The 17,004-nt window shown below is 33.5% G+C and overlaps 1 protein-coding gene across 13 annotated transcripts in view; it reads left to right on the forward strand.

The window, feature by feature from the left end:
- ADGRL3 (adhesion G protein-coupled receptor L3) overlaps positions 1-17,004 on the forward strand; it is a 726,915-nt gene that overhangs the window by 624,170 nt on the left and 85,741 nt on the right. For all 13 annotated transcript variants that reach the window (XM_039845304.1, XM_039845303.1, XM_039845307.1 and 10 more), the window contains one exon: positions 2,812-2,988. In XM_039845304.1, the coding sequence (XP_039701238.1) occupies positions 2,812-2,988 (177 nt within the window). The remainder of the gene's footprint in view (positions 1-2,811; positions 2,989-17,004) is intronic.

The raw sequence follows: 17,004 nt of genomic DNA on the forward strand, positions 1-17,004 counted from the left end.
AATTCAGTTTTGTAGTCACACTAGCCATATTTCAAGGACTTAGCTACATGTGGTTAGTGGCTACGATATTGGATACCATGACTACAGTCCATCATCAAAGAAAGTTCTATTAGACAGTGCTGTTCTCAACAAAATCTGGAATGTAGTGTCACTCCTTACATACATATGGCTCTCACTTTTGATACCACTTACCAAGCCACCTATGATGAAACTCTAGAAATGAAGACACAGATAAAATACAGTGCTAGCTTTGTGTCCTCGTTTCTTTATTTCTAAGAACGTACAGCCCTTACAGCTTGAAATGTCCCTTCTTTTGAATTAACTGTTAGGATCATATATATTATAAATAACCAGAGGAACTTACTGAGTATAACTGGCCTAGAACGCAGCAGGTACTCAGTAATTATCTATGCCAACATAGGTCGATGTAGGAGGTACAGAAATAGATCAACTCCCTGCCCTCCATGTCTTTCCATATGGGTCCAGAATTGTCCCTTAGAAGCTAAATTGCTACATTGTCTCTGAATATCACTAACTTATGCAGTTACCAGGTCCTCTGTTATAAAGGCTTTATATCTGAAAAAGTTCCAGGATGCATTTTTTTAGTTCCCTACCATTAATTCTCAGATTAGGTAGAACTTAACATCTAAATTACAACAGGCTTTCTTTTGGTTCCCCAAACTGTTTCTGCATGTGTTTCCAGACTGACTTCTTAGCTTTCTCGCATTTTTCCAATGACCGAAAATAAGATTCATAAGTTATAAATTACTTTTTCAGACCTTAAAGGCCTATCTATAGTCATCCCCATTATCTTTGAAACCATAGACAAGACTTCTGTGTCACTGTGAGATGGCTCTTGCTGCCAGCATAGATTTATTACTCTTACTGAGAATTTATCTTCATAAAATTTCCAAGGACTACTCTACATGTATGTATGGATTGTACGAAATAATTTAGAATATAAATTATATACTGTTACAAAACTATAACCAGAAGTACATTCTTCTGCCCATGTTTAGCATAAATGCTTCAGTGCTCACACTAGCCAAAGAAACTCTAAGGATGAATCATTTAAGTGTTGTTCTAGTTCCAACTGTCCTAGAGGACCAAATAAACTTAATCTGGTAGTATGACTAGATAACACTGCTACATGTAGGACTATTGTACTTTACAACCATTAAAATTTTGGTATCAGCCATTAAATCAATCACATTAGAAAAGTCATGATCTATGATTTTGTTTTTAATTATCTTAAGCCTTATGATCACATAATTTACAATTTTGTGCTGAGAGTCTATTATCCTCTTCTTTAATCCTCCTAATGAGTTGGCAAAAGCACCATTACCAATCATATATATACCATAATTCTACAGTTGTGTTTTTGAATAGCTGTTTAAAAGACAATTCTAAATTATAATTTAGTCTGACTTAGTAACATATTCATAAGCAGAGTTTGCTATTCTGTCTTTTCACGCTGAATTTTAAAGCATCTGACCTTATAGGTCATCTATAAAATGTGAGAAATGTTAAATATTCTTTATTTGATATTATAAATAGCCATACTAAAATGTCTTTCATTAAGTAAAAAGCAACAGTTTATATACAGCGAATTTTAATTAAATTGGCATAGTTAGGACCAAAAAATGAACACTGCTAGTTTATCTTCATCCCTTCCCTTTAACAGGCTGATGAACATAACTTGAAACACAAGCAAGTCTTGCTATTCTCTAATACAGTGAATGGATTTCCTCAGTATTTAAACGTATTAATATAATCAGTTATGTAAATCTAAATATAAAACCGACCTCCTTCAGATTTTGAGATGGCAATAACCATTTCTGTAAAAAGTTGAACATTACTAACAAAGTCCAATCATACCTTTAAAAGGAGAAAACAGTGATCACACTTGCTGAACCGAAATTACTATCAAAGTTCAAAAAGCTGATCATATTCACTGAACCACAAGCTAAACTTGTTTAAATCAGGACTGCCTAAGAGAAATGTTCTATCAACCATTCATGATTTGAATTCTGGTATATGAAATCAATTTAAAATTTTTATGGTACACATAAAAAAAGTCATGAGACATTTCTGTTTTATAATAAATAAGGCACTGGCCAACTATTACTCATTAGTATCTTTTTTGAGTTAAGTTATTAAGTCTGCCCATTCTTAATGCCAGTAGAGATCATTTTTGGAATTCTCCAAATACTCTATCAGTGTCTTCTGTCCCCAGGTGATACCTTTATTCTTGTTGGCATCCGTGTAAGAAAATCCAGCAGCCTGACCTGTCTTTCACCTAAATAGACCATAGAGATTTTGCCCAATCTTGTGCTTACCTCTCTTTTCCACACTATGGCACCGGACACACTTTTGAACAAAAATCTTCTTTCCCTTCTCAGTATCACCCACTTTTAAATCACTCTTCCATTGCATACAATACAGAGGTTCCTGCTCACAAGCTGGATGTCCCACTCTCTTGCAATTGACTTCTTTCTTCTTTACTAAGTATAGTTTAATTTACTTTGAAAATAATAGGTGTGAGCCTGAGACAATGGTACTAATATTCCTTCAATATTAATTCTTGAAAAAGTAAACTCACTTCTAATCAAGGGGAATAAACAACAACATTTATTTAAATTTGCTTAGACTCGATGAGTCCCCCTTAATAGAAAAACGCTGGTAGACATCTCTACAAAAAATTATAACAGAGTATGAAATTATGTTGATGTAAAGAAAATGCCTACCTAATTTATGTGATCATAAAGTAACTATTGGCTTTATTGGTTTCTTTTTTTTTTTCCCCTGTAGCAGTCCGAGGAAAATTTCAACCCCAACTGTTCATTTTGGAGCTATTCTAAGCGCACAATGACAGGTTACTGGTCAACTCAAGGCTGTCGGCTCCTGACAACAAATAAGACACATACTACATGCTCTTGTAATCACCTAACCAATTTTGCAGTGCTGATGGCACATGTGGAAGTTAAGGTAAGGCATATACCATAAAATAAAAATACATACAATCAGGATACTAACTGTAAAAGGTCCTAACTTATGGACCAGTCTCACTTCAGAGTTTTTCCACTTTTATAGTAATTCTATTCAGGAACTTTCTGGTGTTCAACCCATATCCTCCTAGATGAGTCAGAATTCTTTTTTTCTTTTATCAACGTAGTTCATAAAATAAAGTTTGCTTATAAATAAGACTGCTTATAAAATTTCCCTTAGTATCTCCTGCTTTTATGTTGTATGAAATGAATAAATATCAGACTTCATGAACAGGGCAAAATAAGACCTCAGTACTACAGCTCGTGTGGTGAAGTTAGGAACCAGGTACGTTGAAGACTAAGGAGCTATGTGAAGGATTAAATCCTGTCAAAATGACTGGTGGGAAAGCAGCCAATAAGCACAATGCACAATGTGTGGTAACGCAAAGGGCTTAGCAATTCTAGTATATGTGTAATGAGTTTTGTCCATTCAAGAAGACACTATCTTAATGAAAAATCTAGACGATAGGTAGTTTCCAAAGTCAGAGACGTTGCTGACTTGACTGCATCAGTATTTTCCCAGCATGACTCTGGCTGTCAGGGTGGGTAAAGAGAATTTAGATTTCAGATATATTTAAGACCTAAAAATGTAATGGGGTGGTTAACTTGCTTATAGAGATTGGTAGATGGGATACTAACAAGAAATATACTTATGAATTCTCATCTCTCTGTCAATAAATATAGAGGAAGTATTACTGTCTGACATCTTTTAAAAAGGAAAAACTGTTGCAAGTGGATATCTACCTTTTGCCATTGATCCAAATAGTTTTATCCAAAATTTTCTTTGACATTGTTGAATTTAGACATGGTACAGGTATCCCAGAGAGAGACCAAATACAAGCCCAGTCACACCTTAAGAGTAAATTGCCTTAGCTGTGTAAGCACAGTTCAAATTTGGGTTTTTAAAGGACTACAAACACAGTTTGTCAAAGCATTACAAATTGATCTAGCTTAGCAACATTGGCTACACTAACAAATGTTAGATTTAAACTTGGAATGTGTTAGTATGGCTCTGGGATTCTCTTTTTCAGCTTAAGGAATAAATTCAAACTCAGAAAAAATGGATCATATTTGAAGAAACAAAATATTGTTTTGCTCAGTTCATTGCATAACAACTTCTACCCAATCCATTATACAGGAATCCTGACTGTGACCATTATTGTGTGTCGACAAGCGATAAAATAAATGGAAATCAATATTTTCCTTTGGCAGTCAGTCACACAGTATGTATGTCCTGGATTTCTTGTATCACATACGCTTGTGATTGCCTAAGCCAATCTCATTTTGATCTCACAACATGATTTTGACACTTGAAAAACAGAAAACAGGAAGACTGATCATACCTAGAAGTTCAGAAAGTAACGCATTAACTCAAACTCCATCACACTAATGTCTAAAACAGAACACTAATTTATTCATGCACAGTGAGAAATAGAGCAGCCAGTTGGAACTGATATTTATGTTTGCTGGTTGTCACTTTCTAACTCTGCAGGAAAATCTATAAAGGAAACAAAATTATATTGGAGAATTTTGCTTGATGATCTTAGAAAGAGAGCAAGAAGAGTTAGCTCAGTAATCTTGATAGCTATTGGTATTAAACTGTGGTGCCTTGCTGCATAGGTTTTTACTCCAGGGCTCTGCCTGTGCAGATGTGAGTGCCCTTATCTATCATCTGTGTTATCTCTAGTATTCATTCAGCACTTCCTTTATTCTTTTATTAACATTTTTTGAGTACTTCAGTAAAGATATTGACATGTAGGTTACAGTAGGCTACACAGTAGGTTCTCAATTAATGTACTTTCCTCCTTCCCATTTGCCAGAGATAGTACTAGATTCCAGCTTTACAGTGAAGCTTCTGGCCCTCAGGGAACTCACATTTTTGAGGGAGAAACAAGGGCAGAGAAGTGACAATGCAGTCATAATTGTGATGAGTATTATAAATGAGGTCTACACTGTAATTTAGGGACACGGAGGGGGATCATCAGTCTAAGACAGGACTGCTCAGAGAGGGCTTATTAAAAAAGCACCCAGCTCTGAAGGATAAGTAGAATATATTTAGTAAGGCAACATGTGGAGAATTTGTGTTGACCACATTCTTGCAATATTTTCTTCACTTTGCCTTGGGTACATCATTCTCTCTTGTTTCTTTTCTTCCTCAGCAACTGATCCTTCTTAGCTTCCATTGTTGGTTCCTCCTCATCTCTATGACCTCTCGTTGTTGCTTTGGCTGGAAGTGTAATCATAGATGTAGTCTAGGCCTATAAGTCTTTTCTCCCTAGTGATCTCATATAGTCATGTGGCTCTAAACATCATCTCGTGATTCTGATTTCTGTCCCCATTTCTTAACTACAGACTCATAGATTCAACTTCTGCCTTAATATGTTCACTGAGACTTCTAGTAAGTGTCACAATTCTAGAACTAGACTTTTGGTGCTCTCCCATCTGAGTCTTAGTAAACGGCCACTTTGTTCTTCCAGATACACTGGCCCAAAACTAAATCTTTTGTCTGTTTGTTTGTTTGTTTGTTTGTATTTTGTGTTTTTTTTCCCCCATTCATACTCACACCCAATCTTATGGAGCATGTTCTGCCAGAACCAGCATCCGACAGCTTCTCAACATCTTCACCTACATTCAAGCCACTACCACCTCTCTATTTTTTGGTTATAGCCCTTTAATTGGTCTCCTTTCTTCTTTCCTTGCCCCCCTTTAATTTATTCTTAGTATAATGGCCAGAGAGATACTCTTAAAATGTGAATCAGACCTTATCTCTCCTCTGATTCATTCTCAAAAAGCTGTTCTGTAATACTTTTAAAATGCAAATCAGGTAGTTCATACCTTTGATTCAATCTGAAAGACTCATCTCAATAAGAGCAAAATCCCAAATCATGGCTGCATTAACAGCTCTTGACCTCTTCTCTTACTACTCTTCCCCTTGCTCACTTGGCTTCAGCCACAGGCACCTCATTGCCTTTCCACAAACACATTAGATATGTCTAAGTTAGACCTGAAGGTCTCCCTCCTACTATGCCCCAAAGATCCATAGGGCCAACTTCCTCATCTCTTTGTTTCAGTATCACCATTTCAAAAAGGCTTTCTCTGTCCACCCTATTTAAAATTTAAGATAGCCTCCCCGCCCTCCCCGCATCCCTCCACCCCCACACACACACAAAATACTGTGGGGAGTAAGGCAAAACAAACCCTTGGCCTCAGGGAATTTATAGGTTATCAAAGGAGAAAAGTGTTGTCAATGTAAGAAATGTTCAAACCTGGAGAATTTTTGTAAGAGTTTATTTGAGCCAAACTCTCAACATGTGCCAGGGAGCAAGATCTCTATTGCTCCCTAGAATAAAAGTTTTGCAGCTTCTTTTATGCATTTGAAATTAAGGAAGAGGTGGGGAAAAACAAGGTGGGGACTGGATTACAGGAAAGTTAACAAGATTATGTAGTTTCTTGAGGGTGTCCATCATTTTAGAATCAAGAAATATTCTTGGACATTTCTCATTGAATGGCTTTACAATGATGTATTTTCTTCATAGGTTTATTAAAATTTGAAATTATATGGTTGCTAGTATGCTATTTTATTGTCTACATCCTCCAAGTAGACCCGAAGCTCAGCATTAGGAGCAGAGAGAAGTGAGAGAGCCAATCTTCCAGATCATCTAGGGAAAGACTCTTCCAGGAAGATGGAACAAAAACAAGACACTGAACCAGCGATGATCCTGATGTGTTTGAGGAATTGCAAGAAGAACAGTATAGTTTTGTTTCAGTTTCGGGGAGAATTGAACTCCAGTGTCGCCCCAGCGGCATGGGAAGGATAGCGATGCAGAAGTGCAGTTAGCATTTTTCCTTGGTTCTTCCCCACTGAGGCAGCAAAGAATCACAGGCCAGCAAAATTTAGAAAAAAGATTTATTAAAGGTATATTTTAGAAGGAGACAGGACACACTGAGGAAGGCTGCAGCCGTGTGGAATTTGGGAGGTGAAAGGATAAAAGAAAGAAAAGATAGAATACACCCCAAGGGAGGAGCGGATTTTCAGCAAAGAGAGCTGTAGCAGCACAGAAATGGGAAGGTCTGTATTATATTGGGGCCATGATGGGTGGTTACAAAGGCATTCCTAGGTGATTGGCATGTGAGGTTATTTTGATTGATACTTGGCTGTTGTATAACTCTGGCTAGTACGAAAGTGCTTACCCAGAATTCAGACTGTTATAATTAGCTTCATGAACTTCCAGGCATAAACATGGTATTAAAATAATGGTAAAATGAGGCTGAGGCTGTGGACAGGTTAGAGTAGTACCTTCTGTACACGCTTCTGTGGCCAGATTAAACCAGCTCTAGGTTATAGCCCTCCTGTCCTTTGTCTCCTGGGACGCAGGAGGGATTCTTTGGGGTGTTCTTTGGGTGGTGTCTGGGCTGGGCCTCCATTCCTTTGTTCCTCTGTTGCTCATGCCTGACTAGCTACCTAACAGAGTGGAAATAGTAAGAAGAAAGTATGTTGTCAGATAAAGTCAGAGTGTCTAGAACAGAAGGCTTTGTAGGTCATCAGAAGGACTTTGGGTGTGGGTATTACTTCATTGTGATAGAAACTCCACAGAAGAATTTTGAGCAGAGGAACAGTATGATCTGTCATATACATATGTAATATATTTAATGTTTTACATCTACCAATTTGACATATATTTATTAAGAAGGAAATTTACTGATTTGATATGTATTTATTAAGAAGGAAACTTTAGCCATGCCCAGACTCTAAATGATATATATGTACTTCCTATAAGTATAGATTAGTTTTTACACTGAGAAAAATGTATTTTGCAAGATAGCTTATCTTATATATTTTAGTCCATCTGAATTTTAAGTTCTTTCAGACATATCTGGAGTCCAACATGCCTAGAACTTAGTCTGTAACAATTTAAAATCTTTTGAGGTTGTTTAAATTTTTACCTAGACTACTAAGAATTAATACATGCCTTTTATTTAAAACAATGACAGCTGTCACATTCCCACCAGCCCATATACTTCCCCCTGTACCAGACACTTGCAAACACATCTTTTTGTCTCCTAGGTTAGAGAGAGTATTTAGAATTTCATATCACTTGTGAGCAATGGATAGAGGACAGGTATTTCAAAATATAAATGAGTGTAATTGGAGAACTTTCTTCCCACCACCATGGCTCCTGAAGCATACACAACCTCAACTCTAAGGCTCCTTGGAACAAATAACAAGAGATGAAGAATAATGCTGCCATATTACTTACCCTTATCCTACAATGGATCACCAATTGCCTATAGCCTCTTGTGTTTCATTTCTGATAAGTTGCTGTGAGTGGGGGAAATTATTGAAGAAAGAGGAGGAAAGTTCTATGGATTCTTCCCTCTACTTATCTCTGTATATGGCAGGGAGTAAGAGAGGAAAGTTCACCTACCTAGCGATAGAGAGAAGGATATTCTTTGCAGCTGTGTTTGAGAAGTGGAATTAGCACCTAAATTGTGTTGTGTCTTTTTAAATTCATGAAAGGAAGAGATATATCAAAAATTAGCTATAGAGAGCAAGCAGCTGAAATTATAGATTTGGAAGAAAAATAAACCATTAAAATTATTTCATTACTTTTTTCCCTTCATTCTTTTTATAGAATCTTTATGGAAAAGTTGAAAAAGTGGTAAAATAAACACCCATATACCCTTTTTCTAAATTTACATTAAATTTGACATATTTGACTACACTTGTCTCTATATGTTTGTGCATATATATTTTGCTGTGTCATTTGACTTTTTGAAACTAAATTTCTGACTTTATTATACTTAATTCCTAAAGCCTTCTGCAAATGTTTAAAGAACAAAGACATTCCCTCTCTACCGTTAACACACGCAAGAAATTGAACATTAATTAAGTCCTATTATGTACTATATAATCTATACAAAATTTTTTCTAATTATCTCAATAATGTCCTTTATAGCCTGTGATTTTTCCATGCAGGACCCAACCAAGAATCACACACTTCTTTTGGTGCCACATCTCTTTTGTCTTCTTTAATGTACAAGTTTCCCTGCCTGTTTTTCTTTCATAAAAATGCCATTTTGTAGAATCCAGCTCATTTGTCCTATAGTTGTTCCACAGTTGCAATCTCTCTGATTGTTTTCCCATAATTAGATTCAGGTTAAACCTATTGGCATACCATGTAGAAGAAGCTATATCCTTCCCATTGTATCAGGAGGCCCCTTATTGGAGTAACTGAGTTTGATCACTTGGTTAAAGTTACATTCTACTTGAAATTTTTATAATTAAGAAGAACCTGTGGAAACAAATTTGAAAACTTTGTTTTATTAATCTCAGTTTCTTTCACTGTAATGTTCTTAATCCACTCTTTATTTGTTCCTAAATAATTGAGTATCATCTTTATGACAGGCAAAGCTTACAGTCTAACTTGTAATATAGTGAAGTAATCAACAAAATCAGTATGTTGTGAGAAATGTCTTATTATTACACTAGAAGATGCTGTGAAAACACATAGAAACTAGCCTTAACTTGACCCTGAGGGTCAGGGAAAGTGCTCTAGATGAACTGACATAAATGCTTAAGCAAAATGAGAGTGACAGGGTTAAAGTAGCATGAAATAAGGCTGAATTTTTATGGTTTCACCATATATTTTTTCAGCTAATTTTATATCTTTAGTATTAACATTCTTCTGTTGGATGTTTTTATTCTGGGTTGTGCAGAATTTTTAAACGCTGAAGGACCTACAGTCTTCTTACACACAGCTTGAGTCCTTATCCTTACAATGTTTAGTTTCTTTATTATCTTCAGTTAATAAAATTGGAAAAAAAACACCCAGTTGTAATTATAGTGAGAAATATTTTAAAATAAATAAGTACACAAGTTTATGAAGGCTCTAAAAAGTGGAGATTGGGTGAGGACTTCATCCCTCATGTCCAATAATGTCTACTTATATTATCTCATTTAATCCACAGAATCACAATAGATATTGCCATTATGGCTTATTTGCCCCATTTATAATCTGAAGGGAAGTTAGAATAAGAATTAAAACTTAGGAGATTTATGATCCTGATTTTATTTCTTTAAATAATTGCCTCTTGTCCTTAGGCAAATCATCTGAATAGCCTATTCTCATTATTAATTGGTTAGATGTCACTATTAATTTTTTTCTAATGTTATCAGGATTATTTTAGGGATTGAATAATAAAATCATGTTGAGAATTATAAACTTTTTGAAATTATGATTTTTAAAAAAATCATTATTTGCTTCCTTAAAGCCCTTGAGCTCTTCTTGATCAGGTGTGTGTGTTGGTGGTGGGGGAGGATTTAACTATCAAGTCCCAAATATTTAATTGGGTTTTTAGTAATAAATAATGGTTTATCTACCCCTATGCAGGTAAACTTTTCCTGAAAGAGAGAAGTTTAGGCTAATATTTTGCCTCATTTTTCAAATTGAGACTTTTTTTCTGCGATGAAAGTATTAAATAATGGATCTCCACCAAGATATTATTATAACTACAGATAACTTTTCACATCTTCAAAATGGACATTGTAAATTTAAGTACAATCATAAATCAATACTAAGTATGCATAACCTTTTTTATTAATTGGGTTTCTTCATTAGAGATAAGATTTTTGGCATTAACTAACAACTGAAATAACATTTTTTAAATTTTTTTTAACTATAATGACTCACCCAGTTTACTCATACTTAAGAAAGTATAGTCAACCATCTAAGCAAGTATTAAAAACTTTTCCATTCTAATGTTCTAAAAGCATCCTCAATTGCTTATACTGTTTTTTAGCAAGAACTAGTTTACTAACTGTACTCTATTTGTTCCAGCTCATAAAATTTTACTTTCTTTCTTTTTTTTTTTTTTAACATTGATACTATTCAATGATTGTTTCTGTTTTTTTCCTGGCCTGTTTCATTCCACTGAGTCTAGTAAATAAAGTGATAAAGCTAGAGAACTACTGGACTCTAGAGGAATTAGGCTAGGTTTTCCAGAAATTATTTATAACTTTCTAAGATAGGCAATAAGATCAACTTGTTATAAATAAGATTTTAAAAGCATTTGAACAAAAGTATGGCTGAACTAAACTATTTTTCCTATGTTGTTTTAAACAACTCAAGAGACAGCCAATTTACTTTGTGTATCCTTACAGTACAAGCATCACTATTTAAAGATCTTCTATGGTTGATTACTTGCTGATTTAAAAATCCAATTCATGAAACTTTTAGGATGTTAATTTTGTAAAAATTAATGTTAATTCTAATGTTAATGTTAATGTGGTCTCTTGGCTTGTGAGATAATTGCCCCCAGAGTTATTATCTGGAAGACCTCTACTCTGTTTAAAATGTAATAAATTTATTCAAGAGAATGTAAAAAAAGAAAGCCTAAAAACCACTTCCTTTTTTATTTTTTTCTGAAATTGCTTTAGCTAAGAAAACTAAATGAAAATGGAATGATGTAGTAAAAACGGGATGTGTGTATGTGTGTGTGTATGTGTATATGTATATGTATATGTATGTATATATATTTATTTTTACATTCTGTTTTACAATACCTGACTATAATAGTCATCGAATGAATATTCTTAGACTAAATCTAGCAAATTCTAATTTGATATTTTTGGTTTTGTGTTTCTTTCCTTTCTTTCTTTCTTTCTTTCGTTCTTTTTTTCTTTCTTTCTTTCTTTTCTTTCTTTCTTTTTAATTTTAAGATTTTATTTGAGCTAAACTGATAACATATGCTGAGGCGCAAGATCTCAAATGCTCTTGGTATAGTTTCCATTTGTATGGTTTTTATAATCTAGTTATGTGCAATTACTTTCTCTTTTAAGCCTAATTCAATTTGTCTCTATATTAAACTTTTCTTTCTCATTTTGGTAAATTTATTTTTTCTTACATGCCAGAGGAAATGACTCTAAGAGAAAAATGATATATAAATAGCAGTAAACATATCTGGATAATGCAAGTCTGACATTTCTATGATTCTCTCTTGTCATACTTCAGCTGCTCTATCCCATTTTATATTACATAATGCCTTTAAGAAGTACTTTCAAAAATGTGTGTGTGTGTGTGTGTATGTGTGTGTGTGTTTTAATGGAAACAGTCAGGAGAAGTTACCTATTTTGTCTAAGAATCATGAAATTTGCTGAATGATTTCCAACAAACTTTGTTTTAACAAAACGGTTTAGTTTAATCATTGCGTTCACGGAATCGTCAAGAAATTTTCACCCATGAAAACCTGGCTCTGTCCAGTTCCAAGCAGCTTAGTATAATTGAGTCAAAAATGTAATAGAGGAGAGGATCTGTGGTGCTCTCCACTGTTACTGAAGTTGTTAAGGACATAGAGTATCTGGCCACCATTTGGGGCAATCAACTTTTTAGATAGCCAACTGGGAACAACACTACCAGATCAAAAGTATACTTAGTATGTAATAAGTAACTATGCCTATGTGTGTCATGACTACTTAAAAGTGACAATTCGTAATATTAAGTCTTGCAAGATTCAGTTCCCTTTTATCAAAAAATGGCCATCCACTGTTTATCTGTAGGCTTATTTTGGTAGACCTGCTATTTGTTAATTAGTTCTTTTGCATCTGTGAATTCATCAAATAGGCTGTCAGTGTCCAAAATGTTTATCATTTTTAAACGCTTTCAAGCACGTTAATGTCAACATAAGGCAAAATATTATCGGGGATAATGGCTTTAAAGCACTGAGGTAATTTTGCCTTATGAAATCTAGATTGGATTCCAACTAAATTACAGTTTTAATAAAGACATGAGAGAGTCTCATTTAACTTGACTGCCCTGTCCTGGTGATATTTTTTTGGAAACAGTCTTAATTCCCAAAATAAGTCATGTTTTTCTCTGTTTGAGTTTTTGTCCTAACCTACACAGAACTTCAAGCAACTCAAGTAGAGTTAGTTCAGCTTTTTCCAGGTTCCTTATTGCCTCTCTTCAGAGTTCATCAAACAGTTTTTGAGAAATAACTTATAAATTTATTTTACCGTATCCTTTTTTCTTTATTCTCATCTGTCATATATTTCAAGATTAAAGAAAAAAATATTTTCTTGTCTCATACTTTGACAATATTATTTTGCAGAAAGCCAATATTTTAACATCTTTTCTATGGCCAGCCTCAGTGATATCCATCTTGTAGGCACATGTCTCAGGAGACTGTTCTTTCCATTTCTGGAAAGTTAAAAAACTCATTAAGTACTTCTACACATTTTGAGAAAACTGTAAAGTTACCAAAAATTTTATTATGAAACTTTATTATCACAGGAAATAAAATCACATCTATTTTTAGCAGCCTAGTCTACAAGGTGTCTGAGACATTTAATAGGTAAGAACATTATTTTCTTTTGTAAGAAGTTTATAGGCTGAATGGAATTTTCCAAAATTTACATTTCCATTATCTGTTGATTATGTAGATAGATGAGCAAAGTGTACTTTATATCTGAACAAGGTGACAACAATTTTTTTTGTTTTATGTCTTCGGAAGTTTCATCAAAATGTTTGTAGAAATTAAGGAGAGGATTTGAAACTCTATTTCCCAAATCAAAATACTTAAGAGCTAGGGGAAACATTATTTTGTTGCTACGATTTAACACATCACTTGATATGCTGGGGAAAAAAAAAAAGCATGATAAGTAAAATATGACAGAATCAGTTCTACTGTAAGAAGCTAAAACATTGGTTATCAATATTTCCCCTTTTGTTTATCCACAGGACATATTATTTTCAAACAAATCAAGAAAAGTAAGTTTACTTAGATGCATAGATAAATAAAAGGAACAAAACAAAAATGTATGTTTATTCTTGTGGTATACTCAAGCTTATTCCACAACTGTTAATTTTATCTGAGCATTAATGTCTTTTTGGAAGATTAAAAACTTTTGATTTTACAAAAACTTGTGAGATTAAGCTCTGTGTGTACATTCACACCATTTCCTCGCTCATTCCATGCCCCAAATTCATTTCTGCTTGTTGTGCAGCATGCTCTATTTAAGTTATCTCTCTAATCTAGTTTTATATGCCTTTCCATGTATCTCTAAAGTAAGACAGTTGTTTGTTTAGCCTTCTTTTCAGTATTATCAAGTTATTATATTACAGTAGTTCTCATTTTCATTCATTAACTATTAGAAAAAATGGTCACAAAATTTACAATATTAAAAAAGTAGCACAGTCTTGATACAAAACTTAACAGCGAATCTAAAGTCAAAGAGGATCACAACTCACAGAAATCACATACTAAGTCATATCACTTAGAGTGGTGGGACAATAGGCAATCCAGTACTGGGAACTGCAAATCATGGTTGCCAGCATCAATAGTCAGGGAGAAAAACACCAGCAGTCACTAAGGAAGGTGGATAATTGATGCTGCATCCATTTGACACTAAAAGTAGTGTTGCTTCCAGCCACTGTTTTCTAGGCTGTCATATGGATTTTGTACTTTTTTTCTAAATTTCTGCACTTATTTCTGATCTCTGAGATTTTTTTCATGTCTTAGAGAGCGCTTACCCAAAATGCAAAAATTTAGAACAAAAACTAAGACATTCTTGGACAGTTAGTCATCCTACCATTAATCCTATCTCTACTGCGTATTAGTTGAATTATTTTGAGTAAATTACTTATTCTCTGTGCTTCTGTTTCTTCATCTGTAAATTAGAGATAATAATAGTATTATATCATAATGTTTTGTAGGATTGAGTATCCTAATAAAATAAAATAAATTAGCACTCTTAATAGAATCTGACATTTTAGAAGTTATGCATTACTATCATCATCATCGTTATCATTATCTGTACTTAACCCAGAAACACTAGGATGGAATTTTCTATCTGCATAGCTTCATTTCTTGCCCTTACCCCATCAATACTTTAAAAGTAAGACCTCAGATATTCCTAAAATCTTTTTCTTATTCACTGCTTGACTAGTTTATGTCCTTTAAAAATTTCTTACTGATCACTATTCATTTTTTGGTTTATCAACTTTAATCTACTTTTTTAAAACCTGTATCTGCATTTAATTTTTAGCTACTGCAAGATACTAAATTCCCCATTTTCTCTTTTCTTTTCTCTTTCCTTCATTATGGCTGTTGCAGATCTAGTTGACCAAACATCGTGAAATTTTAATTTTTTAAAAATTCAAAGCAAGAAAATCTCAGTAACTTGAGTGTGCTATGCTATGCTTCTGATATCAAAGAGATTTGCTGAATAAGTTTTATTGAATCCAGAGAATAGTTGGATGTGAAAATTTTTGTGCGCTCTTACTTTGCCAGTGTTTCTCTCTTAGCAATTAAAGCCTAAAAATGTTTATATTACTTTTTTTAAAATCAACTTGATACAAATTTGAAAATTATTGCTGAATTCTTTTCGTTAATTTACTATAGAAATCATAAGAAATGCAGTTAATTGTTCTTCTTACTGTTACTCAACTTTGACCTTCAGCCTGTTCTGAAATCCTAATTTCTTCAGACCACTGAGCCCTTTATTTTCCCACATAATTGCAGAGTGACCTTTGTGTCTGATGACATGGTTTCCAAGAGTTAGAGCAATGCTAGTAACTTATTTCACAGAGTTCATACCACATTTATCAGAAAATAGGCCTTTCATAACTCTCTTGGCTTTAGTTTCATCATTCAAACCAATGCTTTAATGTGTATGTAACACATTAGTGGCGAAGTGAGTGCTCGTAGGTTTGAAAAAAAAGAAAAAAAAACGTTTTTAGCTATATAACAAGTATTTCAGAACAAGATATGTTTAAGAGGCAATTTAAAAATCATATTGTTGTACTTTAACAAATACAGCTCAACATTAAAATAATACATTATTATGCAGAAAGTAAAACAGGTTCTTGGTAATTATTGGCCCAGAGTTAATTATAGGGCAATTGTTCAAGCAGAGTCTGGAAAATGCCACTTTCTAAAAATATTTTTTAAAAAAAGAAAAAATTCTTAAAGGGGTTCAAAATTAATTTATATAATTTGTGTCCTATCCAGAAACAGTTATGCAGTTAAAATGAAAAATAATTCAAAATCTCATTCTCCATATTATTTGCTGACTTGGTTTTTAGACAATAAAGTTATCAAGATTTCCACAAAATGTCTTGGTATATTAAGATTGAGTTATTTTTAAATAATGAGACAAAAATCATATTTCACTATTTCATGGATTTGGACTTAGTTTTATTAAATTTACTTATCGCTACACTTGAGAGTTTTACATTAACAGAGTGACTTTCAAAAAGCATCACTGTTTTAGCCATCTTTTTTACCCCAGTGTAGCACTCACCCTTTTGTGGTATTTGAGTTACTAAATAATCCCATAATAATACGAAAGAGCAGATTCCTTGAGATAAAAATAAAAGGGAAAATCAGGAAATTTCTGTAGTTTTTACAAAATATCTGTCATTTTATGTATGAATAGAAACTTCATATAAAGACTGAAAACAAGGGTTGTTTTAATAAAAAGTTATTTCTAGAGAGGATAAATCATTGAATTTCCTGAAAGTATCTTCTGATGAATCATTCTGTCATCCTGTGTAAAGATTTTCTCTCACACCTTCTCATCTTAATTTTTTTGAAGTTTTTGATTTTTTTGTTTATTCTTTCTTTCTTTCTTTCTTTCTTTCTTTCTTTCTTTCTTTCTTTCTTTCTTTCTTTCCTTTCTTTCTTTTCTTTCTTCTTTCTTTCTTTTCTTTCTTTTCTTCTTTTCTTTTCTTCTTTCTTTCTTCTTTCTTTCTTTTCTTCTTCTTCTCAAGGTATGCCTCTCTCTCTCTCTCTTTCTTTCTTTTGTAATTTCTAAGCATTCTTTCCAACAACTTATACTAGTCTATGGTATAGACTCTGGGAAAAAATAAAATATATGTCTTTCTTCGCTACTTGATTTGTCTTTTCGTTATAATTTAAGGAAGAATATATAGATGAAATTGAGTCCTCTATGTGTTAT

Source organism: Pteropus medius, unplaced genomic scaffold, assembly GCF_902729225.1.
Source record: "Pteropus medius unplaced genomic scaffold, Ma_sr-lr_union100, whole genome shotgun sequence".
NCBI lineage: Eukaryota > Metazoa > Chordata > Mammalia > Chiroptera > Pteropodidae > Pteropus > Pteropus medius.